General features: G+C 47.4%; 1 protein-coding gene across 1 annotated transcript; it reads left to right on the top strand.

The window, feature by feature from the left end:
* On the top strand, positions 1–26,292 carry gpc4 (glypican 4). Its single transcript, XM_037460621.2, has 9 exons — positions 1–842; positions 16,745–16,903; positions 21,285–21,682; positions 21,889–22,054; positions 22,658–22,788; positions 22,884–23,030; positions 23,122–23,246; positions 23,356–23,528; positions 23,629–26,292. Exons 1-9 carry the CDS (start codon positions 686–688, stop codon positions 23,853–23,855), a joined length of 1,683 nt encoding a protein of 560 aa, XP_037316518.2. The 5' UTR covers positions 1–685; the 3' UTR covers positions 23,856–26,292.
* The last annotated feature ends 289 nt before the right edge of the window (positions 26,293–26,581 follow it).

Genomic DNA, 26,581 nt, shown 5'->3' with positions numbered 1-26,581 from the left:
AGAAGGAGAAAGGGATCCAGGGTGGTGAAGTCCACGCTCCACGCTCCACCCCTGGTGTTCCTGTTTTCCAGGTCTTTGTCCCCCGGAACTCGCTCTCGCTCCTGGGTGTCCACCAGGGTTTTCTGCCTGCATCTGGATCCCAGTGCGACCAGCGTACAGTCCAGAGTCCGACAGGAAAAAACACCGCCTCAAGTTTGGAACGAGAGCGAGGAAAGAAAGAAAAGGGGGAACCGAAAAGAAGCAACTTCGCACCGTCTTCTTCTCTGGTCCGACCTGTCGTGGAAGCCGCAGTCTGCTTCTCGCCTGCAGTTTAAACAGGAAAAAAAACTTTTCCCCATGTTTTAAAACTACCGTTTTGTTTCCTTTTTCCCCCTTTTTTCACGTTTCTTCGATTGAGTCTGGAACTCCTCATTTACAGTACATGCCGTGCTTTTAAACCAGCGACGTGCACGGTTTTCCTCGGTGTGTTTTTAGCGTGCTTTCGGAGCCTCAGTCGGAGCTGAATGAAGTGTCTGTTGAGCTGAAGAAGTCGGCGCGTCTCCATGAGGGAACTCGGCGTGGGAGTCGCTCCAACTTTGTCCTAGCCTCCACACACCTGAGCGCTTTTTAAAAAAAATACATATATATTTTATTTTTTTTGTTTTTTTTTGTTGAGGTGTTAACCTTGTAGCTTCTTTCCCACACCATGAAGCCCGTGTCGGTGCTGTGTGTGGTTAGCACGCTGGTCGTGTTGTGTGTGTCGATGACCGCGGAGCAAAAGTTGAATAACTGCAACGACGTTCGCGCGGCGTACAGCTCCAAAGGCTTCAACGTCAACGATGTCCCCAACAAAGGCGTCAACGGTGAGTTTATAAACATATAACTTTTATACATGTATTCGCGTATCGCTTTTATACCTGCTTATAAAATAAATACTCAAGTACAGGGCTGTTGGTTCCCAAAGTAGGGGTCGAGGACCCCCGTCGGGCCCTAGAGAGAAGCACCCCGGGTCTCCTTAGGCTAATGAGAACCTGTGCTAAGCTAGCAGCGTTAGCATAATGTGGGCCCGTGTAAAGGTCGGTGGGATTCATTCTCTTGAGATTTTGCGGCAACATTGTCTCAAGACAGAGTGAGGACAATTGGCTGTTCAAAAGTCATAACTTTTTTTAAAGGTTTTCTCCAAACAATTTTCTTATGGTCCAAAACGTAAAAAAATATAATAAAATGAGTGACATGAAAAAGTATAGAACAGTTAAACTGTCACTTTTGTACCTGGGTATTTTGCGCTTCTGTCAAAGTCAGTATGGAAACACGGTTAGTCGTGCAAACGTGGCTTCTTTTTGTTACATGTGTTAAAACTTCCAGTGCATGGTGAAGTTTTAAGGGTGAGAAGCAGGGTAAGTAGGATTTGTGGAAGGAATTCTTCATGCCAAAAAGCAACCCCCACTCCTCCAGTGTGTAAATAAAGTCCTCATTTAGGAAATACTTGTAGGTAATTCATAACAATGAAGAGGTATAATCAACACACAGACTGTGCTCCCCACTGGAGGGGCCGGGGCTGTGTTTATTTCCAGGCTTCCTCAGCTGAGGCTCCTATGGTTGTGAAGTGCAGGCAGCCTGCAGAGATTTAGTAAACAAGTCCTGTGCTTTGTTTCAAGCACAGGACACCCCCCCCCCCCTTGTCTGGGTTTGTAGATTTTGTGGTTTTCACATCTTCTGTGTAGGCAGATGTTCTACTTCTACATCTGCCTGTAGTATAGTTGGCGAGGCAGGATGTTGCGCACCACCGGTGACCTCTTCGTAACAACAAGGAGCTGCTGTGTTGCCATCTTCAGACAGAGGTGAGAAGGCCAATCAATTTAGCTAATCACGAGTTAAACCCAAGTGATAGAAAACTTAGGTAGGGGGTCTTTCACAGTGAAGGGGGTTGGGGTTTGAAATTTCCCTGTGGCCTGCATACTTTAAACCCCTCCCTTCTTTCATTTCTCTTTCATTGATTCGGTGGGTCAAATGAATATGCGTGCATATATTCAAACCCCTAAATTCAGTCAGGTTTGGTTTCCGGTTTTGTGGGTGGCTTCATCTTGATATCCTTGTTTTAAATTACAAAAGTAGTTAATCCTACGCATGGCCGCTGCCCTGTTTTCCTCCTTTTAGAAAATAAAAATGTTTTGCAGTTTTATCTCCCTAGACTTAATAAGGAGCTTTCCTTTTTTTTCATCTCCAGACATTCCCACAATCATTTCTTCCACCTTTGACAATGGCTTAGCAGCCTTATTTTGTCCTGACTAGTGACCAATTTGTATGTGTTCTCTTAATTGTACCAATGTCCTTTATTAGTTTACTTTGCATAGTAAGAGGATGTTCACACTGTCTTGTTTTTCCTGTTGATAACCGCTCATTATAATTTGAGTCGGACGTAACTGTGAAAGGAGCCAAGGAATTATTTTTTTCTTTGCCTGCATTTCCCATAAGACTATAGGACCTTTCTGTTTTCTGCCTGTACGTCTTTGTGATGCTAAACGTCATTGAGAGTACCCCAACATGTCTGCATGGGTTTGACTTAACTGTCTTGCACCTCTGGTGTTTTGAAAAGAAGGATTTGAATGAAGGCTGTTTTATTGTGCAGGTTTGTATGCTACACACACACACGTGCCTTTTCCTTTTACAATAGATTCTTGGTGTATGTCTGGGGCTTCTGCAGGGCCAACCTCAATGAGCTATTCTTTGTCATGGGAAGAGACTGAGATAATTGAGCTATAGAAAGCAACAAGGTTTACTGTCATTAAAGAGAGCCGAGGGTCTCCAGTAAACCGAATACTCCATCTCATTGATCCATGTTGCCGGGGAGGAATGTCTCCAGATGTGCAGTCTGATTGAACTTCAGTCATGTTTGTTAGCACTTCACTTTCTGCACTTTGCAATGGGGTCAAGCTCCAAATATTGATTCCTTCTTTGTCGTTACGCAGCCTGTGTTGAATTGAACTGGATATGTGGTCACAGACCATTCATAACACTTGATCTTTAAAAGTTGATCAAAGTTTGAAAAAGTTGTTTTCACTTCTAGCTTCTGCAGAAGTAGAAATACTGAATATATGATGCAAAAGTTACAGGGAGATAATGTTGTCCCACATGTCACTTGCAGCTGTTATATGGACATTTCTACAAAAATAATGGGCCCTTTTGACATTAACCGTAACTGTGCAGACTTCTGCTGCCGAGAAGACATACTTTAAAAATTACACAGTATCTCTTTCAGTTGTCACAGAGGAACTTTTTAGATGGGTTTACCGCCTTATGATACCCGCATCATAAATCTGACTAGTGATATTTTAGTCTTATTGGAGGCACAGGACTTACCACTTGCCTCCCGTAACCGCAGACGTCTTGTGTTAGTGTTGGCAAAGCAGAGATAAGAATTTTTGTTACAATTCATATTACTGAGGGGTCGGCCGAAGCCAGATATGAGATTCAATAAGCATTTGAAATGCAGTAAAAACTCACATGGAAACGTTGATTGCTTTGGTGTAGGCCAAATTCAGTGCTATAGAGGAATGGCAGGCTAAGGTGGCGAATTCCTTGTTGATCCCATGGTATAAATCTTCTACCACTTACGTGGAAGCGGTTAAAGACCTCATCCCCAAGTTTCCTGTCTGCTGCATGATGATTTGTTTAGGGGCTTGTGGCAAATGCCTCCCCATAATAGGTAATAAATGACCCTCGCAGTACTAATGACGTATAAAAACACGTGTAATCATACAGTATGTAAACGGTGGTTTTGTTTTCTAAATTCTCTACTAATAGAAGCGTGGTGATTATTTATCTTAACCTTTATATTTGATAGTGTGATAAACGCCTAAATTGCGTCTAGACCAGCACGTCGGTCTCACCCCAAATAAAGAGCAGTTAACGCTGACCAGATTGGTGTCGACTCATGGACTCGGCGCTTGTAGCTTTTCTTTTTTTTTATTGCAGCTCTTCAAGCAAAATCTGTTTTGGTTTACTCTGGCAGTTGGGCCTGATGTCATGCTTGAGGTATGGAACAATAGCAGGGATCAAAGAAAACAGGGTTTTACTTCTCTTCAGCACGAGGAGCGTCCCCCCGGCTCCTAATCAGTCCTGCGCCGTTTGACTGAAACCCAAAGGGTCGATGACCTCCGCGCGTCGGCCCCACGACGAGCTCAAGACGTCCCAGAGCGCGAGGGGCTCTTTGGCTCCTCTGCTGGCAGTTTAGGGGCTTTGCATAGCGGCGGTTTCTGAAAAGAACAGTTTGTGTTATTGCAGCGACATTCGGGGTAGATAAGATAAGAGCGGAGGGAACTGGGGCACGCTCAGTCTGCAGGAACATTTATAACTCAAAGACCAATATTTGAGGGGCTCTGCTCGGTTCAACTATAGCCTGGTATCTTAACGCCAGTAATAATTAACTCATAAACTCCCAGCCAAGGGTCTCACCCGCCTCTCAAGGTCAGGCCCATAAAACTCCAACTGCCCTCTTTGTTTTATGTGAAACACTTGGCAAGTCTTATCATTAAGGATCACTGCAGCGCTGTGCTTAGTTTAAATTTCCACTTCCACCACCAAAAAGTTTGTCCGTGAATATCTGCAATAGTTGTGGTATACATAAATGGAAAAGCATTGAAGAGGAAGCCAGATATATGGTTTTAAAATGTGTGCGTTGTGTTAAACCCACAGCTCCCTCCTGTTCTTGCAGTGTGCAAGGTCAAGAGTCCAGAAGCAGTGTGTTTATTAACTTACCATCAAAGCCACTGAAGTGCACATGGAAAGTCGTTTATGTGGTAGCTGATAATAAATCCTGCTCATCAAAATGCATTTTTCTCACAAAACAGCGAAGTTGCATGTGGTCGAAACGTTGATCTCTCTTTGGACAAAAGGCAATGTAAAGTAAGGTGCACGGGGAATGGATAGTGTGAGAAGAAGCGTTCACTGAAGGGGGTGGGAGGTTGAGATAATAAAACATTAAAAAAAGCAGCAACAGCCTTCATTAAAGCCGAGGCATACCGGTAATTGCTAATTCGATTCCTAGATCAATCTAAATGAGCAAAGCACATTCAGTTCAGCCTCCATTGCTGACTCTCTCTTTTCTCTTGGCCTGCATCTGGTTTACGAGGAGCGTGAGGCACTCCATCCTTTCCAGTTCAAAGGGCAGTACTTGCCGCTGTTGTAGTGTTTCACGAAGCTGAAGGAGTTTGGTCACCAGATGCATTGTGGGCCTCTGGTGGTATCCTTTGACACTGATAATGTAATGTTCGGGTTTCTCCCAGGCCCTTCCACAACGGTTTGGCGCGCCTTCAGGATAATTGAGTTTTTGTATCATGAAGTTGATGCTGTACCCGTGTGGTGCCTGGTTGGGACGTCTCCAGACGAGGGAGGCAGCCACACCTGCCTTCCAGCTTTGTTGCTATCTCGCCGCTCTTATGAACTTCCTGCAGCAGCATTTCTGAGATCCGGTGGGCTCTCTGCAGGCGAACGCTGCCTTGCTGTTGGCTTATTACTGCGGTATTTAAGACTGCAACTATTTCAGGAATGGTTCTGAAACGACTTGCTTTAAACACTGATTCAGTGTGGCCGATGAAATCATTTTGTCACTCTCCACCCGTTCTGCTGCTCTCCTGTAACATGTATAAGAATGTGGAATCTACCAAATCTAAACCCATTTGGTATGCCCTGATTGTAGCGACGGTCCGTCAACTGATCGTCCGTAATTCCATCTCTCTGCATTCTACACCCCCCCCCCCCTACACACACACACACACACACACACACACACATTCTTCCTTTATAATGGCCAAGTGATCGACAGATCAGTGGGGGGGGATGCTGTGTGTCAGAACAATTAAACACCCCCCTTTAGGCCGGCCTGCACCCCCCCCCCCTTTCCCCCCTCCAGTACCGCATTCCACACCAGACCACCAAGACCCGCACTAGCTGGGAACACACGGCAACAAAGAGCGCTGGGGAGACAGACCAAGGCACGCAGAGAGAGGGGGTGCGGGGGGGGTGGTTTGACTGACAGGAAAGAGTTTAGTACCAGAGCAAGTTTAACTGAGTCTCTGGGAGAAGAGTGTGTGTGTGTGTTTGTGTGTGTGACACAGGCTTAGGGAATCCGGGGAGGTAACTGGAAGCATGCAATGCGCTGTGACTCATCGTCATTCAGGCATGTACGTACAGCCTGTGAGCGCACAATACAAGGTTTTTAACCGCCCCAGAGTATGTTTTCTTGCGCCAGAGTTATCATTTGGGGATCTGTGTCCAAGGCAAGCTGTGAGAAATCCCTATCACGCTCTGTGCTTTCCGTACTTAGGGTGGAGGATGGCGACCCCCCCCCCTGAAACTCCTTGTTAACACGTTTGGACGCCGTTTCCTCTCCCCTCTTTTGTGACTGACATGTCGGCTCATTTTATTCCCCCCCCCCCTGCTCTCGCTCTTTAGCAGCCCCAATGGGAGCTTTAGTTTCATGCCATCCCTGGGTGATTTCCTCTTTTACACCATCAGCGGTGGTTCTTTGCTATTTGGCTCCTTTTGTACAAAGCGGCTTTTAAATGATTCCCATTCCAAAATACCAGGTGTCTCCTGAACACGCTGCGTTACTGTCAGTTTTACGTATTAATGGGGAAGCAATAGCCCGTTTTAACCTTTTAGCATCAGAAGAGCATGTGACTAAGCCCTAACTTTTATTGAATAAAATGACGCTTGCTTTCTCACAGATACCATTCCGCACCTCACCCTCTCGCCATCGTTCCTCTGTTATCCAACGCCGTTTCCGGTGTCAATCAGCCAGTGTGGCAAAGGGTAGCAAGCTCTGATCCCAACCTGCACAAGCCGTCTAACCGCTTGGCTGCCGGTCTGAGGGAATGTGGTTGCGATGGTTTATTGATTTTTTTATTTTTTTCTTCTCTAGCGCAGCCACAGCAGGATGGACGGCCGCGTTGATGGTCGCGATCATCATTAGGATTTGCGCGACCCGCCAGTGTGGTTGGGGAGAGCAGGGAGGGAGCGAAGCCCGGGTGTTTGGGCTGGAACCGTGGAGCTGGGCGCTGGCCAGACGGGCTGTAATCCCTGCTAATCACTCCCAAGGCCGCTATCAAGACTCCCACTGACCAGGAAGTCACTCACACTTAGCTCATTTCTCCAAACTCCAGCTCGCTTAATAGCTTTCCTATTATTTGCCTTATCCCCTCGTGTGCTGCTCACTCATTTATTTCCATATGAACTGTGTTGTTTCAAAACCTCATCTTTTTTCTTTTTAATACTCTTTAAAACAGTCTGTCTTCTGTTCAGCAGGCAGCTTCACATAGTTCTGTGTACTCGACTGACAAGTTGGTGGTATGTGTTCGAAGCAGATAATCAAAAGTCCAATTTAAAACACGAAGAAAACAAAGGCTGGCTGAGGGCCGACCAGCCAGGCAGGGGAACAAAGAAACCACACATGAAGGATCAAATAGTTTGTGAAATGAAACTTCCAAAAGCAGCAAATTTGATCTTGCGTGATTTGACAGCGTGTTTTTCTTTTTCATGTGCGAGATTCATCTTGCCGATATTGTAAATCATCAGCATGGCAAACAACTTTGACTTGTTGTCTCATTACGTGCCGGCACCAAGGTCGGACCGAGCCATCATAACCACACGGACACCCCGTTAAACCGCTATGAGTTTTCCCCCTAGATTCACAGCTCTGAGGTGGGGGGGGGGTCAGGCTGTGTACGCGGAAGTGAAATGATCTTCGTCCGTGGCGGCGTGCGTACGGCGCTCTCTGTCCGCTAGTGGGAGCGCGCTCTCACGTGGAGGCAGAGGCTGTGGGGGGGGGGGGGGGGGGGGCTCGTATAAAGCGTAAATCAGATAACAATCTGTCCCAGCTGCCCGACAACATGCCCGCCGCAAAAAGGAAGACTAATGTTTTCTATATAATTGATATATGTTTTATACATAAATATCTACATATGTTTATTTATTTATATTATCATTGCAGGCCCCTAGGGTGACATTTTTTTGTTATATATATCACAACACATTTCACCCTAGGGGCCTGCAATGTACCTAGATCATCAAAGGACACAAAGTTCAGGAGCCACTGCGTTGGACCATTGTCCCGGTAGGTTTAGACTTTCGTGGGCCTTTGACAGTCAGTGATGAGTGCTTCTCTTCCCCTCCGCCTCTGCTGGTGTCCCATTTCGTAAGGACCAACAGGTATATCACAATCTTTGTTGCCCTTTTGTAGCTTTGAGCTTCCAGAAACCTGATCTTGTACCTGACCTCATTCTGCCTGGGGGGGCTTCGTCGGGGCCCCTGTCCTGCCTCAAACATCTGTTGGACTTCAGCTGCTTTTTGGATGTCTGTTATAAACAGTGTCAAAAAGCTCCCTGTCCTCAGGAGGGGTTTGCCGGATGTTTTACTGGCAGCGATGAAATCTATTGTTTGTGTGTCGTGTCCTCTTAAAGGTTCCCGTATGTTTCACTAAGTTCGTTTTTTTTTCTTCTGTGCAGTTGGAGGGTAGGTTGTCCTGATTCTTGTGAGCGGCCACACAAAGACCCCCTTTCTAAATGTAAAGCCTCCTCCCGTAGTGTAGCTAGCGCATGGCTCTGGAGCAGTGTGCGGGAAGCACGTCTTAAATGGGAACCGTTTGTTGGCTCAACAGTAGTCCGTTTCTCCAGCGCTGAAGCACTTGGCCTCAAGCAAAGGGTGTTTTTCATCTGCTACTTTAAAGTGTGTTCATCGGTGTGCCGTAAGTCAGTGGGAAAGACGGATGGCTGGTGTAGAGGGACACGACCAGAAAGGCCTTTTGTGCCCCCCCCCCCCCCCTCTGTCCCACCTTTCTTCTCCTCCTGATAATCAAGCTGTGCTGTAACTTGTCCTCTGCGTTTGTCTGCCAAACCTCCGCCTGTCTCTGCACATCTTAAACACCACGCAGTCTTGCTCTGTTTCACTCGCTCACATTGTCGCTCACATAGACGCCGCACACACACACGCACACACCACACGGACAAGGTGGGATCTGTAGTGAAAGCATCAAACGCTGGAACTCCGCGGCTTATCAAAAGGCACATAACCCCATAAGAGGGCAAGCGACTAGACCAGCTGTTAACGTGAATCATGGCCTCCAGCCCCCTCTGATAGGTGCTGTTTAGAAAAGATTCCCAACTGATTGATGGTAGGAAGGAAACCTTTTTTTTTTTTTTTTGTTCTCCCTTTTATCAATGAATCTATAGCCCCTATGCTATTTGGGGCCGGCTCTCATGTTGGAAGCACCTGGCTGAATGGCAGTCGGGCCGATCGGCAGTGGTCGTGCTGTTTACCAGAAGAAGTCAAACAAGATGAGTTTGTGTGGAGCGCGTTATGAAAGTGGCCCAAATTCAGTCTGCTACGGAAAAATGCTGAATCTATTTTAACATGACCTCCGGATTTCTCAGTGTTGAGAGTTTGACCTTTTTTATCATTTTTTAATACAATTTTTATTAAGGTATTGTTTTTACAACTAATTTCACTCACTGTTTTTCTTGACCTCTTGCAGACATCAGCACTTGTCATGGCCATATCTTTATTGTCAAGTGAGACAACCGTGTTCTGTGAACCAGGAGACTTGATGGCCACTATTTGAATGATTTGCAGCCTCATCGAATGGGTTATCTCACTTTAACTCTCATTCTTGACCTTTGATTATAAGTTGCACCAATACTTGAAGGTGATAAAATAATTACACAAAGCTTGTATCTTCAGAGCCCATTACTTATTATTGGCGCCCTGTTCTTGCTTTTCACAATAAAAGCCCTCTCTGTATACACCGCCTGACGCCTTAGTAGAGGAAGCTAAAATTCACTCGGAGCATTTTAGTAATGGAAAGGATTTCACGCCGCCTACACACAAGGTCAGAAAGTCAAACCCTGTCCTCCAGATTGTTGTCTGACCACAAGAGGTTTTGTATTGTTTTCGTGCTGCAGGTGAACTTCTGAGCACCGCCCCAGTGGTTGGAATTCAGTTCCTGACTTGTTAAATGTCCTCGGGGAAGTGCAGGAGCCAGTTTGAAACCCCTGACAAAGCAGTGACCTGGGAAGTGGTGTCGGCAGGGAGCTTTTGTGTGGGGAGACAAAGCCGGAGATGCCGGGACGGCACGGGAGAGGGGGGGGAACAGACGGAGCGAGAGGCCGGGGCAATGTTGTGGAATCTCCCCAGGGGCTTCTGGGTAAAATGTTCATGGATGACAGCGTTTTGGAATGTTCACAAATGGAGAGTTTTAATTGGCCAGAGGCCCAGACTGGTTTAGTAATCAGAAATGGACTCCTGGCAGAGGGCTCAGGTTTACACATCCCAATGTGCGGGATTGTGCGCCTGTTGGACAATGATTCTCAGTAAAATGCAGAGGATTTAGAACAAACATTTGAATGCGACAATCCCTCCTCAGCCCCCAATGACAAACGGTCTAAAATGACTTTTTCCGTGGCAGGAGAAAGCCGTCAGTTGAAGCAATACGGAGATCGTCCCGGTCACGTGACCAGCACAGTTGGGCCGTTTGGTGTTTTGACAGCTGAGTTGTAGACAAGATTTTAATATCCGGATTGCTTTCAAGGCAACTTAATTTGCCATTATCCAAAGCCCGGCGGCCGGCTGGTAGCGGAGATCATTCCCACCAGAGGGTCCTCCCCTAAACCAAAGCTTCCTGCCTCGTAAATGGACTGTGGGCATTGTTCTCAGTGGAGTAAATCTCTCACGTTGCTGACGTTTTCCCTTCCCAAAGTAGATCCTGTTGTTTATGGATGTGACCGAGGATATAAGTGATTGTTCTTTTGCGTTAACCACTTGACACTTGAGCGTTATATGCTGAATTATGGGATCAAATCAACGTGGTGTCATGACTCGTTATGTGAGGCGTGGAGGCTTCCTGGTCATGATGAACGTTATCAATTTATTTGTTTTAGTTAAGATTTCTTTTTCAACTTTGTTGGCGGACGAAAGGGCGATAAGTGTCGACACTAACAAAGGGTGCATCTGAATACTATGTGTACTCTATATATCTGTGTGTTTAAGTCTTTTCTGCGACTCGGCTGCACACTGTTGTGCCTCAAGTGTCCCGTAGATGAACACAGCTGTCCCCACAGGGGAAAGTAGGTGGTTGGAGCCGCAGTGGGTTACAGCAACAACCAAAGGAAGTGCGCCCCAAAACACACCCAACAAAGTCTGATGAAGAAAATGTCCAAATATAGCATTTAACGAGCAGCACTCGGACGGACCGAGGCAGACGCTCTTTATGGAGGCAAACATGCAGATGTTTGCCTCCAACAATTCCTGTAAAAGATTTTTACTACTAAACTTAAAATGTTTAAAGCCGTCGCCCACTTGGGTTACATCCTTTACAGGCTATAGGCTGGTTATGAGAGCAGTGTAATGTCTGAGTCATGGGTCAGCTGGAGCTCCAAATGCTGTTGCCACTCTCAGCAGATCGTGTGTGTGTGTGTGTGTGTGTGTGTGTTACAGCAGAAGTGGCACCTGGCATCTCCGAGGGCGAGTGCTGCTTATCAGACTGAACACTGTTTAATGCCTCAGAGATCACCAAAGTAACATACATTTTCCCTGTCAATAAACCGTTGTAACAACTTCAACCACGCTGAGCAGCATTTCTTTGGGACTTGTACCATTTTTAGTCGGTTGGTTAAAATAATCGTATGACTCAAAATCAAGGCTCTATAGGACAGAAAAAGTGCTGTGAAAATGTCTATTTTTGTAATAGGCTGACATGTAGACACGGAGTAGGTGGAAATCTGGCTTGCCCTGATTGTCTCCATATGACCAGTCTCTAATGATGGTTTCCGCTTACAGCCCAGTGTTGCTGAGCCTTTTCTCCCTTTAGCGGTTCCTTGTGGTCGAGCTCAGAGTACACCCATGTACGCAGGCTGTCAGCATATTACCGTAACTGCAACGCGTACTACCACGCGTGTTATATTTATCCCTGCTTACACTTTTGTCTTCACATTGCGGTCAGTGGTCTCTTACGCCTTTACATGGTTTTGAGATCTCTTTTTTTCATGGAGAAATGCACCTTAAGTGCTATGGGGAGAACATTTTGTTTGATTTCTGCATAAGAAATCTGAGAAGTTCCTATTTTTGATCCGCTGACTACCGTACAGAAGTTGTCTTCTCTTAAAGCTAGAAAAGGTGATCGAGACCCACTTTCCTCCCCCCTTCAACTCCTACTGGCACGATGCCCTTGAGCAGCAGTCTGCGGCTGTGTGGAGCAGCAGCCTGACGCTAATGTGTGGATATTTGTAGCCCCTCCCCCTGCAGCAACACCCCCAGGTTGTAAATAAGACTGAGGTCTTAGTCAGCCCGCCCAGTTAAAGGATTTCTTGTAATATGGAGGGGAAATATCATCTTGTACAAGAGCACTTTTCCTAGGTGCAAACTGTGGAACCGTTGTGCTGACGGACACTGGATTCACCTCCCTTCATTTTCACAGCACCAGGCTGATCTCATGCTGCAGATTCCCTCCTTTAATCCCAGCACCATTATGGGGCCTTGAAAACATTCCGTTATTCCCTCGTTGAATAGAGGTTTAATTCCAAAATGTCACAGCCGTCTTTCTGGACAAAATGCTGCCTACTCCAAGGCCACTATTGAAAGCTGAAGAATGCAAAACATATTGAGACTGTTGCTTTCAAATGAAGTTATTGGATTCATTCATCGAGTTATCAGACTGGTCAACACATTGAATTACTCGCTGGCACACTAATTGGAAAAACGTCTCAAATGGATGGATGAATGACGTATAACAAGTATTGTGTAAAGGAATGTGTGTGTGTATAATTCAAGTAGCACCCTTAAGTTCTTGTTGATAGACAATGAGACCATAAAAGTGTTGATTTGACAACATGCTGCAACAGGAAAGAATTTAAAAAAGGAATTATTTAAACCAAAATTGCTATCATTTTAAAAATTCAATATGCACTCGTTTTATGTCTAAAAGTTTGTACTCCTTCTCCCAAGTAATTCAACTTGACACCCTAATAAGCAGCATCACGGGGTCCTCAGAAGAGCACAAAATAACCTTGTGTGTCTTAGGATGGGACGCAAGCACAATGAAAGTCATCCAACAAATGGCACCAATCCCATAAACCCCCCCCTTGACCCCGCCCCCTGTGATAATTACACCCTAGAAAGAGGTGAGAGGCAAGAGGAGAATGTTGTGGCTGCAGGGCGCCCCAATTTACACCAGTGTGTGTGTGTGTGTGTGTGTGTGTAGAGCTCAGCAGACTGGAAGCGCTCTCCTTAACGTGTTACAGCAGGGAGCATAATGCGCCAATTAACCGTCCACCACTGCATGCCTCGCACTGCTGAGTGCGTCTGGAGCACAATATTCTATGCCGGGCGATGGTGGTCAATTGGTCCAACTTGCATTATGTTCACACATTTAAGTTTTTTTTTTTTTTCTGTTTTGAAATAAAATTACAGCTCTTTCCCCCCAATCTCAAATTCCTTCCTTTCCGCTGGGATGGAATTAGTTTGTGCGTCTAGGCTGTTAGCGGGCAAACGATTTATCACTTCATTATTTACAAATGTTGATGTGCGTGTGAACCTTGGGTCCAGTCGCAGACCACCAGGCTCCAATTAGTGACCGGTCAGTGAATGGTTGGTGACATGCGGTACCCCCGCGGCCGCCTCCTCTCCTCCCTAAGCCCCTTTTAGTGACGTCCCGAGTTCAGAAGGGTACGGAAATAGTCCCTGGGGGACTTTTATGACTCCACATCAGAGCACATGGCAACGCATTCTGCTTGTGATTTTGCATTTGCTTGCGTATTACTGCTCTCGATCGCTTTTTAAAAGACTCTCACTGTATGTGTGTTGGTGGTGTTTATTATTTGAGCGATGAGGGGCTGAGGTACTGTGTCTTATGGATGTGGTGGCTGGCGGCGGACAGTGGGGCGGGTGGGGGGGGGGGTCAGAGGACAGGACCTCTCTCAGTGGAGGGGCTGTTAACCTCTGACCTTGCTGGTTAAGCCTGCGGGGGAGGGGGCGCATGATGGCAAGCAGAGGGGGCGGTGAGGTGTCTAATCTGTTTTTTGTCTGAGTGAGGCGTTTTGACCTCCCCCACCATCCTTCCCCCGAGAACAGCGTTTGAGAGGCAGCACAATGTCAGAGGGAAGTGACTTATTTTATGAGCCGTTTAAAAAGGGGATGGGGGTCTCCCGCCACAAAGGGAAGGCAGGGAGGCAGCGGAGGGCTGATGAATGCCATGGCACACCGTCACATGTTTGTTTACAAGATGCTCTTGTTTTGACCACCATAAATGGAAGTTTCCCTCTTGAACATTGCTCCCTCTTTGCGTCTTCTGGCATCTGAAAGTGCTCGAGACGCCGGAGGGGTGAGAGAGCGACACCCCCCCCCCCCCCCCCCAGAGCCAGTTCAGTCGTCACACAGAGACTATTCACGCCAACGGTGGTGGAGAAATGACTGACCAGGCTCTTTGTGAACTAGTGAATAGAATCATGCCTTATGTTGATTTGTATGGCATCAAACTGTTCATGTTAACGCTTCGCTCGCTCCTGTTCCAGCCGGCCATTATTTTCTTCTCTGGTTTTAGAAGTTGGCTGCCAAAATGTTTTCACAAAGTATGCATTAGCTAAGATTCTTCAGTTTTTGGAGACTTAATCCTTTGAGCTAACAATGTGACATGTGTGCAGACATTCCTGTGAAATATTGACCGTCTCTTTTTATTTGTGTACTTTGGTAACTAGGGCTAGTTTTTCCATGTGGATATAGCCCTTTGGATGGTGCGCTTGTGCTGTGGGCAAGCAGAGGGCCCCATTGGAGGAGAGACTGGATGGCTGTTCCACCTTAAAGTACAGTGTGCATGCGCGCGTGTGCACGCTGCTCCCTCTACCTCCAATCAAGCTCGTACAAAGAGCCATGTGTTGAGCAGTGATGTGTGAATGTTTGGGTAGCGACGTGCGTACGTGTTGCGCTATTCCGTTTTTTTGTGATGAGCTTCGTGGATCAGCTGGCACCCGTCAGCAATACGAGACTTGTCTCGATCCAACGGTGTTTGATGGTGTTTCTCCCTATCTATCAAAGTCATGCTTTTTCTAATCGAAGTTGAGGAGCAATTCTGTTCAATGCGCCAAAACAACCTCCAGATGTCAGAGAGGAACAAATCTATCGGCCTCAGGTTGTTATGGCGGCATGTTAAACACGGCGGCAAGCCGTGAAAGCAACAGAGCAATGTGGCGAGACCTCTGATCAAACCAGAGGATCTGTAGCAACCGTTACCAAAGGAATGAATCAATAGGAAGTAATGGAATAGAGTTTCTTACTCCAAGCTGGAAAAGGTAAAAGCACGTGAGAGATTCCTAGTCATTAATAATGAGCCGTTGAGTTGTCAGTGTTCAGCTCCCTCTGGCTTTGAGCGATATTCTGATGCACTTCAGGTTTCACACACGGGAACCTCGCACGGCACATTTCACCGCACCCACCACCATGTGGAGAGTCAGCATGATCTCTTAAGGCTCAATTAGTGTGGGATAAACAAATGCTGTAAAACATTATCGGTGATATTAAAGCCCAGTGCGTGTCTGACCTGGAGGCCGCCCCAGTAGCAGTAACCCGCACACAGGCCTCGAGTCAGTGAGCAGGAGCCGGCGGGGAAAACCAAACAGGCCCACTGGTTCCTGGATGCCGTGAAAGGGTCCCTGTGTTCTCCCAAATTCCAACAGCCATGTTTAAAACAAAACATTATTGCAGCTGCGACTTTGCATTCGTCCTCCCCTGACCCTCCTCTTTCTAATTGGATGAGAAACTCCCTTTTGACAAAGTTATATCAAAGACGGTATTTAGATATATTAGCGAAGTAAACGCTCACTGTAGGTTTTGTTGAGTTTATTTGCCTCAGTCCAAGAATGCAGACGTGTTTGGGAATGTGTAAACACAAGTTCTCTGTCCACGCCAGCATTTTGAGAACATTTGTCCAACTCCACTGAAGAAAAGCACTTCACATCCCTCTGCGTTGGCATGCTAGGGACACTTAAGCCGACAGCTTTACAAAGTTTCCAGCAGGTGGCTCTCTGATTTTCCAAAGTGTTTGTTTACAAAGCAAGCACTTTTTTTAAAAAAAGAGACCGCTTCACCAATTCCACCATGGATCACATGTCGGTCAGAGATTGGAGGTCACATGGAAATGCTCCCTGATAAAGCATTCCGCAAAGGCCAAAGGAGGAGAAAACCTTTACCTGTATCAGTGTTCAAAATGCTGGAGGCACCCTTCATACCAGCAAAGGTAGCAAAGAGCTAATCCCCTCCTCTTAAAAGCCTGTTTTAGGAGGACACTGCACTCAGAGGAAGCTCCGGCACTGAGCTATCAGTCAGGACGGGAAGTGCCGGGATAAGAGCGAGGCTCCATAAAGTGGCCGGCTAAAGCCTGCTCTGGGCTGAGTGTTGCAATTAATCCACTGAAGTGCAGTTAAGGGGCTTTTTCGCAGCCTAGGTGCATTTGATTTGGTGACTGGTGAAGTTGTTCCTCAGTAGCGGAAGGGTTCCATCCCTCACAAAAGCAAGGAATGGGGTTAGCGATCGATACCTTTGTTTCAAATGTGTAAACTATCCCCTAAAGTCGGCTCAGTCAATTGATTTAACGAACCCGGCAACAATTCTGATCAGCTGTTTCGGTAGATCATTTAAACTGAGTCACATTGTCCAACCGGCTTTAATTCCAACTTGCATGGGCAGCTTCCTGTGTGTAACGCAGCGTTCCCCTCGTCTCTTCCAGGAGCCCCGTTGAAGGTGTGTCCGCAGGGTTTCTCCTGCTGCACGGTGGAGATGGAGGAGAAGCTGAGCCAGCAGAGCCACACGGAGATCAAAGCTCCCGTCTCCAGGCTCAGCACCAACCTGCAATCCACCTTCAGACAGAAGCACGACCACTTTGACAGTAAGCGCACACACACACACACAGGCCACTCATACTTACATTGTGTGTCCCACGCCGCGGCAGCACTTGTCATTTTGAAGGACACTCCCACCTGCCAGTGCGCTGCCCCGGGTGGAGACGGTTAGTCTGTGTCCGTCTGCCCGTCCACCTGTCCCTCAGCGTCTCATGAACCCCCCCCATGCCACACCACTCCCCTCCCTCTCCAGAGAGACGTGCACGTTTCCAGACAGACCACACACACACATCTTCAGATTGTGTGTGTGTGTGTGTGTGTGTGTGTAAAAGCCTGTATATATTGGGATCGGGTTTCCCTTTCCGAGGCTGAGAGATCATGGGAACACACAACCGTGCTGAGTCACCGAGGGAGCGGGGCAGCTTTGACCAGCCTCCCCCAGCCGACCGTGTCACCGCTGAAGAGGCAGAAGATCGACTGATAGACTTCCAGAGTTTCAAGTTTCTCAATACATTGGAATGTCGCCTGTTTTGGGTCTGTAAACCCGTGCAGGGTTTCGATGCTTTTCTAGTTTATGCACATGCGTGTCCTGTGCGTATGCGAGTCAGAGACCTTCAGATCTTATGTGTCCGGGAAAGGGAGTGAGGGATAGTCTGTAACGAGTAGTGTGTATTGCAGCCAGATGTGAACAGGAATTTGACGTGTCGAAATGCAGTGGCTGCTGGAGACATCCAGCCCCTCTTCTCCTACGGCCCCTTTGTCCCCATCTCATGCCCGGCCCCCCTAAACCCCTTCTCTCTGCTTCTCACGCCTTCCTTTCTCCTTCCATGGTACCTTACAGCTCATTGGAGTGATCACTTTAATGTTTCTGTGCTTGTTTTTGGACCTGACAGCCAACAGACCTGAACCCAAATATCTTTCGAGGGCTGTCATAAAGACATCTGTAAATACTCATGTTTTGTTAGCAGAAACCAGTGAACATGGCTATATGATTGGAAAACATTTCATTCATTCCATTAACAGAAAAATAACTCCAGCTCTACATTAAATTGGTCTTACACCGTTCGATGCAATGTGATACAAATAAAACTTTCCTCCCTCTACCAAAGGGCTTTCATGCGTTTAATGTTCTTCTGAGAAGCACGTGGAGCAAGAAGAGGTTTTCAGGTTGAATAACTTTCGTCTTCTTTTAGCTGCTTTGCATGCAAAGCCTGTTTTTATGTCTGCACATTTAATAATGGAGGTGTTCCTGCTGAGAAAAATGGCAGGACCAGAAAGGAGTTCTCGCTCTTGTGTTTTCAGGAACTGATACAGGAAACAAGTCCATTTTGACAATCTTTATTATATTTTTGGATAAAAAAACCACGCTACTGTGAGACCTCATTTTGGTTTAACTAGTTTCCACAGTGGTGTACAAATGAGGCCAAGCTAACAGTGACCCCCCCCCCCCCCCCCCCCCCAAGGTTTTGCTGTCTCTGGACGGTTAGATGTGGGGTCTCTTTACAAAGGCCTGCTGTGTTCTCCTCCACGTGGAACATTAGCCCGCCTCTCTCACTGGTGACGGGCTTGGGTTGCCTACCTATTATTTACCGTTGTCGAGACGTCCCCGGACGAGGGACTTTCCCGCCAGGAAGACCCAACGCATCGGGAGCTTCTGTTTGTGTCCACCGACGTTGCTGCCGAGGGCTGTCGGGCGCTCGCGTTGTGGTGCGCGCGCATGTTTTAAACACAGCGACACGTTGCTCCCACACTAACACACTCCGGAAGTAGCATTTGTGATTAGGCAGGCTGTCTTCATGCGCCTGGAGCTACGAGTCATGGCTAATTAAGACCAGGGCCAGAAATAGAGCTCCCCTCTGGAGTCCCTCCTCGCTGTGTGTTTGTCCTCGGCCTGTCTGTCCTACTGCACTGACCCCGTCCAGCAGAGCGAGCCTATGTCTGGGATTTAAGCGCCTGGATTAAGGCCCCTTCTTCTCTGTGTGTGTGTGTGTGTGTGTGTGTGTGTGTGTGTGTGTGTGTGTGTGTGTGTGTGTGTGTGTGTGTGTGTGTGTGTGTGTGTGTGTGTGTGTGTGTGTGTGTGTGTGTGTGTGTGTGTGTGTGTGTGTGTGTGTGTGCGCACACACACTCACACATAACAAGAGACATCCATCCGAAAGCTCTAGAGTCCAACAGCAGGAGGGTCAGAATCCCATCCCACAAGAAAAGTGAGAAGCGCAGGGACTAATTGGCACAAATAGGATGCAATTACTGCCTGGGCTGGGATTGGGAGGAGCAGAGTTTATAGGAACACGGGTGGGGGGTGCAGGGGAATGTGTATGTGTGTGGGGGGGGGGGCTCCTTGTAGGAGGAAGTGGGTGGGAGTAGTGGGAGGAGAATCGGTCAGCTCCTCTGTTCCCATGATGGATCGGGTCTACAGATCATCTCTTATAATGTAGGGCCTCCTCTACAACATGTGGCAATAATGACAGGGTGAGGGGGGTGGAAGAGAGAGAGAATACAGCGTGGTGTCTCTCTCTCTCTCTCTCCCTTGTAACCTTTCACCCAGATATCTTCAGACCATTGGCGAAAGGCAACATTTTTTAATGGAAAAATCATGAGGGAGTGTTCAGCTCCTCGGCCTGTTGGCAGATGACTGCGTGTCATAAACTGTTTTTAATGACAATGCAAGACGCCTGTGTAATGCTGCTCATTCTTCAGACTCCCACCATCACCAACCCTCCCCCATGGCCCCCACTCGCACACACTCGCCCCGCACAGGACGCTCTTTTTCCTACCAGAGGGTTTGTCCAAACTCATTACAGGGCTTATCTGTTCAGCATGTAGGCCTTACCACTCTACCAAACTGTAGAGAGGAAATAGAGAAGTTTGGGTTTGTCCTCTTCCTCCTCCTGACCTCCTCCTCCTCCTCACCCCTTCTGTCTCTTTTCACCGACTTTAAACTTGTGGCTACTATGACATTCCACAGGGGTCGGGGTGGACCTTTTGTTTTAATCTTTAGCAATGGAGCGTGGAACTTGGTGTGTGTGTGTCTTGGAGGGGGAAGGGGGGGGGCAATGATGGCGGGTGAAGTAAATGGAGTGGCTGCAGTGTTTCCGGTATCCTTGGCAACACAGTGGGGATTTGGAGTTTTTTTTTTTTTAAATCCTCAATTTAACCCGCCCTCACTGTGTGCGTGCGTGTGTATCTGATGTATATAATATATACATGGGCTGTCGATAGATTTTTAAAAATGAACTAATTCGGTTGGGCCGAGAGCGGGGGTGTGAGAGCATGGGAACCTGACGGGTCAAAGCCAGGAAGATTGCCCCCAGAGGAGCAGCAGCCGGCCGGCCGGTTGCTGCACACACAGATGAGTGAAAGGGGCCGAGTGCAACGCTAGACTGAAGGTGAAGCATTTTTCAGAGACTCTAAGGAATTCTCATTTTGTTCAGATTAAGAAAGTTTCTGGGGGGGAGGAGTGGGGTGTCCGTGGGAGAGGCGGCCTGGATTATGGGGGGGTGGGGGTGACGGACATTCCTCAGGATGAAGTAGGTCATTGTTCCATGTCTCTAGTGAAGAGAGCTCTGAAGGAACTGATGAAGTGAAAGCGGCGGAGGGAGGGAGACGGAGGGCTAGATGGGGGGTACAGGTCCATATATGGGAGTGGGGGGGGGGGGGGGGGGGGGTTCGCATTATTCAGTAATCCTATTGAAAATGCCTCTGAAGGACAGTCCAGGACAAGTCGGGAGAAAGGAGAGCGAATGGAATGTGACAACAGAGAAACGCCATTGATGGTGGTCAGTTTGAAGTGGCTTGATGCGGAGAGACGTCCCCCCCTCAATGGAGAGTCAGCCGGGCCCGAAGCGGCACCGCTCGATCAGCTTGACAGAGATGCTCCGGCTTCACCTTTCACCCCTCCTGCTTCCCTCTGCCCCCCCTCCTCCCCCCCCCCCGCCGTGCCACAATACATTCCTTTTGCCTTTCATCTTAGATTTTATGCCCAAGCTGTTTCTGGTGAGATGGGGAGAGTGTCGTGATGTGGGTACAGGTGAAGGCGGCTAAACATCATTGTGATCTGAAACCGTAGCAGCATCGTCACAATCACAGCTTCAGGAGGGAATGTACTGGAATAAAGTCTTGTGGCAGTAGCATTATACTTTAGAAAGGTTAATTTAAAAACAAAAACAAAATGATGGCACACATCATCTATAATCTAGTTATTAACATACACTGTGGCTATGCTGGAATCTGTATTTTGAAATAACAACCCCTTTTAGTTTTGTAATGGGATACCCAAGAAGGTCTACATGTGAATATCCTCTTCCAAAACATGGCCATTTGTCATATAAATTCCTTTGTTCCAGGGCTGGGCGGTATGGCCAAATGTTGTTGTTATGCCATGTTTACAATGTAAAAATTGCACTAATCCACCTCTCCCTTCCTCAACAGGGTTTTTCCGCGAGCTTTTGGAAAAAGCACACTTGTCGCTGCACCACATGTTCGCGCGGACCTACGGGATGATGTACATGCAGAACTCGGAGCTGTTCGACAACTTCTTCAAGGCCCTGGCGCGGTACTACGTGTCCGGCAGCGGCGGCGTCAACCTGGACTCCATGCTGTCGGACTTCTGGGCCGACCTCCTGGAGAGGATGTTCCGGCTGGTCAACGTGCAGTACGAGTTCAGCCGCGCCTACATGGAGTGCGTCAGCCAGCACACGGAGCAGCTGCAGCCCTTCGGCGACGTGCCGCGCAAGCTCCGCATCCAGCTGACGCGGTCCTTTGTCGCCGCGCGCACCTTTGTGCGCGGCCTGACGCTCATGTCCGAGGTGGTCAATAAAGTCTCCATGGTGAGTGGGAAAGTCTTCCCTCCCCTCTGCGTGTGTTCCTCGTCGAAACTGGCTGCGGTTCCGTTAGTGTCTGATAACAAAAGCCACGTTGACTGTTCTGGTTACAGCGTGGTTTCCTCCCACTGCGGGAAGGGATTCACTAACGCTAGTGTTTACGCTAGTGTCAAAAGGAGAAATGCTAACGGTGTGCTAACTGCCCCCTCCAGGTCAGCGCGTCCCCCAGCTGTGTGCGAGCGTCCATGAAGATGTTGTACTGTCCCTACTGCTCGGGCCAAGTGGCGCTGAAACCCTGCCAGAATTACTGCCTGAATGTGCTGCGCGGGTGTCTGGCCAACCAGGCCGACCTGGACGCCGAGTGGAACAACTTCCTCGGTAAGGACCAGAGACCCTTTCTGCGGGCCGGCGGAACGAGAGGTCGCAGTGTTTTAAAATGTCCCTCCCTAAACTAAAATGCAGCCCTTTTAAAACCATGAAACCAATTTGACATGATGAGATATAGGTAATCAGATGAAATATAGAGTCATTTTTCCCTATTTAGTATTTAATGGGTTTATTACACTTCTGTTAAGCAAAAACTAATTAAACCAAGCAAACAGTGTTTACTGTAAAAGGTTGGAAAAAAGTTAAACATGCACAAACACATCCCTCATTCTTTAGCATCTTGTATAAGTTAAGTGGGAGAGGGAGGAGTCATGCAACTTGTACATGTTGTGACCCACAGGATGAATGCAGCTCCTGTTTTGTGTAAACACCGAGGCACATCACTTTTATTACACTCAGGGCGCCGCAAACATCCTGCGTTCCCCTCGTTATATTATCTCCACACGACCCCTGCCACCGTCCTCGCCGTGTCACTGGTCATGTGCTGCCCTCTAGTGGCAGTTTATTTGTAACGTTGAGGTTCAAAATCCTCTCCTCAATGATTCCAGGTCTGGTTCTGTTTTTAATTGTACGTTCGTATGTCCTGGTTTGCAGATGCCATGCTGAGTCTGGCCGATAGGCTCGAAGGGCCCTTTAATTTTGAGTCCGTCGTGGAACCCATCGATGTGAAGATTTCCGAGGCCATCATGAACATGCAGGAGAACAGCATGCAAGTGTCGCAGAAGGTCAGTATCATTTCACAGCATTTTAAATAAAGCAAAAGCAGAAATGAAGGGCTCCGTTCCATGAGCTTCACGTGATACTTGCTCCTTATCGACAGGTTTTCCAAGGATGTGGGCAGCCCAAACCAAGCGCGGCCTTCCGTTCAACACGCTCCATCAAAGACACCGGCTTCAACGGACGCTTCCGCCCTTACAGTCCCGATGCCCGACCCACTACTGCTGCTGGGACTAGTTTAGACCGACTGGTAAAGACTGGAAAACCTACAGCTTACCCAAACTACTGCTGCTGCTGCTTCTTTGAGTGTGAAAGGTTTTTTTCTTTTTCTTTTCCCACAGACGATTGATGTGAAGAAGAAGCTGAAAAATGCCAAAAAGTTCTGGTCCACGTTGCCAGAGACTGTTTGTGCCGGTGAGAGGATCGAACCTGGGGACGAATGCTGGAATGGAACCGCGAAAAGCAGGTAAGATAACAACACACACACACACACCATGCAGCCTACATTGGGCTGCATTTACAGTCCCGTGAAATAATCCGACATCTTGGCTAACGTTGATTCTCACATGACGCAGGTACGAGTCTGTAGTCATTGGCAACGGCCTGGCCAATCAGGTGTCCAACCCTGACGTGGACGTCGACATAACCAAGCCGGACATTGTGATTCGCACTCAAATCGCAGCGTTGAAGGAAATGACCAGCTGGCTCAAAGCTGCACACAGCGGCAACGACATCTCCATCGATAACGGTGGGGACGGACGCCGCATTCTTTTACGAGTTTATCACATCACAACCCGAGCTGAGCACACCTGACCCCCCCGCGCGTGTTTCCGTTGTGTTTTCTCCAGATGAGGGCGGCAGCGGAGGGGATGAGAGCGGCAGCGGCTGCGACTCTCCGTCCTGCGAGAACGACCCGGACATCTACTTCTCCACGCCACCCAACCCGGGCAAGCCAGCCGTCGAGCAAGAGGTGAAGGGCATCAAGCCATCAGATGGGGGGGTCGCCTCGAAGGGAAGCATGGCGCTGGCGCTCTGCGGTCTCGCTCTGGCCCTGCTCGCTCCACACTTGAGATAAAACCGGCGGGGCAAGAAGAGGAAGAGAACGACCGGGAATGACGGAGCGAAGGAGGAAACTGTCAGAGACTTTAAAAAAGACTGCCTTCAGGACCTTGGACTGTCTGCCATTTGAGTGGAGGAGGGGGGGACTCTTCTTAATATTACAATGGCTTCTTTTAATTATTTGTATGTTTTTAAGGACATCAGTGAACAGCAACACTTTTCTTCCCGAGCAGAAAGCCACCTTTGTTTCCCCCCAGACAAACCTTTACTCCTTATGGCTCTTTTGGAGCTACACTAGGGTTCGACCTGCAGCAACACAAACTTCATACTATTGTCTCAAACTCATAATACATTTTTGTGCCTTTTTCGGCGGTCCAATATCTAAATATTCCCCGGATGTTCGGTTGAACAGTGAGTGCCTGTGGTGGGACGTATCTTCATGTTCCTGAAGATGTTCTTCCTTTCCATTATTCAGAGATTGTTGCTATGGATTTTACACTGTGAATGTTTGTGTCCCCGCCTCTCTTCATTTGCATTCATCAGCCAGTCAGAAATTAGAGAGTTAACTGTTGATATCAACTGGGGCTCAGTAGGAGCTTTAGTTTGCTTCTCATGTTTTGGAAATCCACAGAGAGAAGTTACAGCACAGGTACTCATGTTTGACCCGGAGATGAATTCGTCCTTTAGGAGAGCCTTTGGGGGCGCTCTGCAAGCCCAAAAATGCATATTGTATGTCTACTACGAGCATTATCATGACCTAATTATTTTCTCCAAAATCAATTTCAAATTGAACTTCATCGGCATCCAACAGTTCAATGGAAAAGGCCGTGCTTTACGCATGCTCCCACAGGCGATGCAAACCTATTATCTTGAGTTGAAAGTGTCAAATAGAGTTGAGATAAGAGGCGAAAGTTGACTGACTCCCCGTGGCATTGTCCTTACAGAAGGCAGAGCTGACGAGTCCTGAAGGGCCTGTTTTTGGTACTGTGACCTTGCTCGTTTGAGAAGAGAAGGCAGCGCCATGAGTGTTCATAGAGCGAGAAAGGAGGAACAAAAGACAGTGCTTTGATCAAAGGAAATCAAGAAAAATAGATTCTTTTAATACAGGGTTTTATGTCGAAAAGGTGTTGTAATGTTTAGCTGTTTTTGGTATGAAGATATATATTAGGTACTACAGTGGATTTGACTGTTAGTTTAGGTGTTGGAAGGGTAAAAGGTGCACAGATTGTTCTGGTCTGTGCGTTTCTTCCCCCTCCCATAATACACAGTTGTGCCTCTTCACAGGCCCACGTCGGTAGAAATGGGCCGTTTGATCTACCTGTCACAAGTGCTGCCAAAATGAATACAACGTCTGGTGCCTGATTGTTTTCTTTTTTTACCTTGGTACATTATTAGCATTTTCTTAAGGTAAAAAAAAGAAAATGTAGATGTTGATGATTTGTATCTATAATGTACTCCTGATTCCCTGTGGCCATTTCATTTCTAAAATGACGACGCATTGTGTAGCTTTTGTACAGTAACTTATGCATGTATTCTAACGTCCTTGTAAACATGCTTCCAGAACAACACAGGTGGTCTAAGATACAGTATTCAAAGTGGTTCTGCACACAATTAATTTCTCAGAGTGATTGAATTGATCCGATTTGGGGGCTTTGAGTATGCTTTTGAGAAAATTGAAATGGGTTGGCATGTTTCACACCTCCTGGGCCTTTGGGCTTCTTGTTTGGCTTATGAAATTGACAGGTTGATTGTAAGCTTCCATGACATTTTCCTCCAGAAAAAGACCAATCCTCTAAACACAAGGACACTGATGTCAACAATGACATCAGTGTTAAGAATCTGACTGTGGAGGAACAACCAATCAACCCGCAGAAAACAAGGAGGCTTTTATTTCAAACAGCGAGGCGACGCTTCAGCAGCTCCGTGGTGGGTTTCCCCACCGCCTCGGTTCCCCATGACGTTTGGGTTCCTCCAACATTTCTACCAGGGCTGGTGCATGTGTTCAGAGATGCGTCGAGTGTGAAGAAACCTACGTTTCTGAGAGTGGAAGGAAATGTTTTTGGATGATGGTGATGAATGTCTGTGCTTGCGGGCCGGGGCAGCGGCGTCCTCCAGCTGGCACGGAGTCGGTCCAGCTGCTGGATGGATGCTCCTCCACGGGGCGACTTGGGTTCCAGTCGTACCGGTGTAGGAAACCCTTCCATCAGCCTTTGGCCCACAACAACAGGAAATGACTCGTTTTCTGAAGAGAAGAAGAAAAGTGTAAATACAGAGCAGCCGGTTTAGATGTCTCTAAAAGAGGCCATAACAGTACATCAGATTTTTACCTGTTCAGAGTATCTCCTAAATGTTAAACAAGATGAGATAGATGTTAAATGTATATTAAACAACATTTCCTAGTCTTGTTGAAATAAAGACTGCCAATATTTAAACAATTGTGATTGGTTTCATTTTATCATTGCTCTTGATTGACTGGTCCTCAAAAGTCTACAGTTACCACTGAGTAGTCGCCAGATGAATTTGAAACTGGAATCTAAATAAGGTTATGAAAAAAACATGGCTTTTCTATTTTTGCATTCGAGAAACTCGTAACTCTTCAAAAACCATTGAATTGGCCCAAATGCACTAGAAAGCCTCCACAAAGATTTCACACGTTATTTGTAGAGCTTTGAATCACAGGCATGCAAAGACTAACGTTGCTATGGCTACTTTCAGAAAGGTGGAGCTAAACTTTTTACCCCA

Source organism: Pungitius pungitius, chromosome 2 (assembly GCF_949316345.1).
Source record: "Pungitius pungitius chromosome 2, fPunPun2.1, whole genome shotgun sequence".
NCBI classification, from domain to species: domain Eukaryota; kingdom Metazoa; phylum Chordata; class Actinopteri; order Perciformes; family Gasterosteidae; genus Pungitius; species Pungitius pungitius.
The sequence above is the reverse complement of the archived record's forward strand: the minus strand, read 5'-3'. Positions and strand labels throughout refer to the sequence as shown.

Excerpts from the sequence above, each read along its gene's own strand:
- gpc4 (XM_037460621.2), top strand. The coding sequence starts at position 686 with ATGAAGCCCGTGTCGGTGCTGTGTGTGGTTAGCACGCTGGTCGTGTTG. Across the intron at positions 843-16,744 it reads CCCCAACAAAGGCGTCAACG|GAGCCCCGTTGAAGGTGTGT; the intron begins GTGAGTTTATAA and ends CGTCTCTTCCAG. Across the intron at positions 23,529-23,628 it reads CGACATCTCCATCGATAACG|ATGAGGGCGGCAGCGGAGGG; the intron begins GTGGGGACGGAC and ends TGTTTTCTCCAG.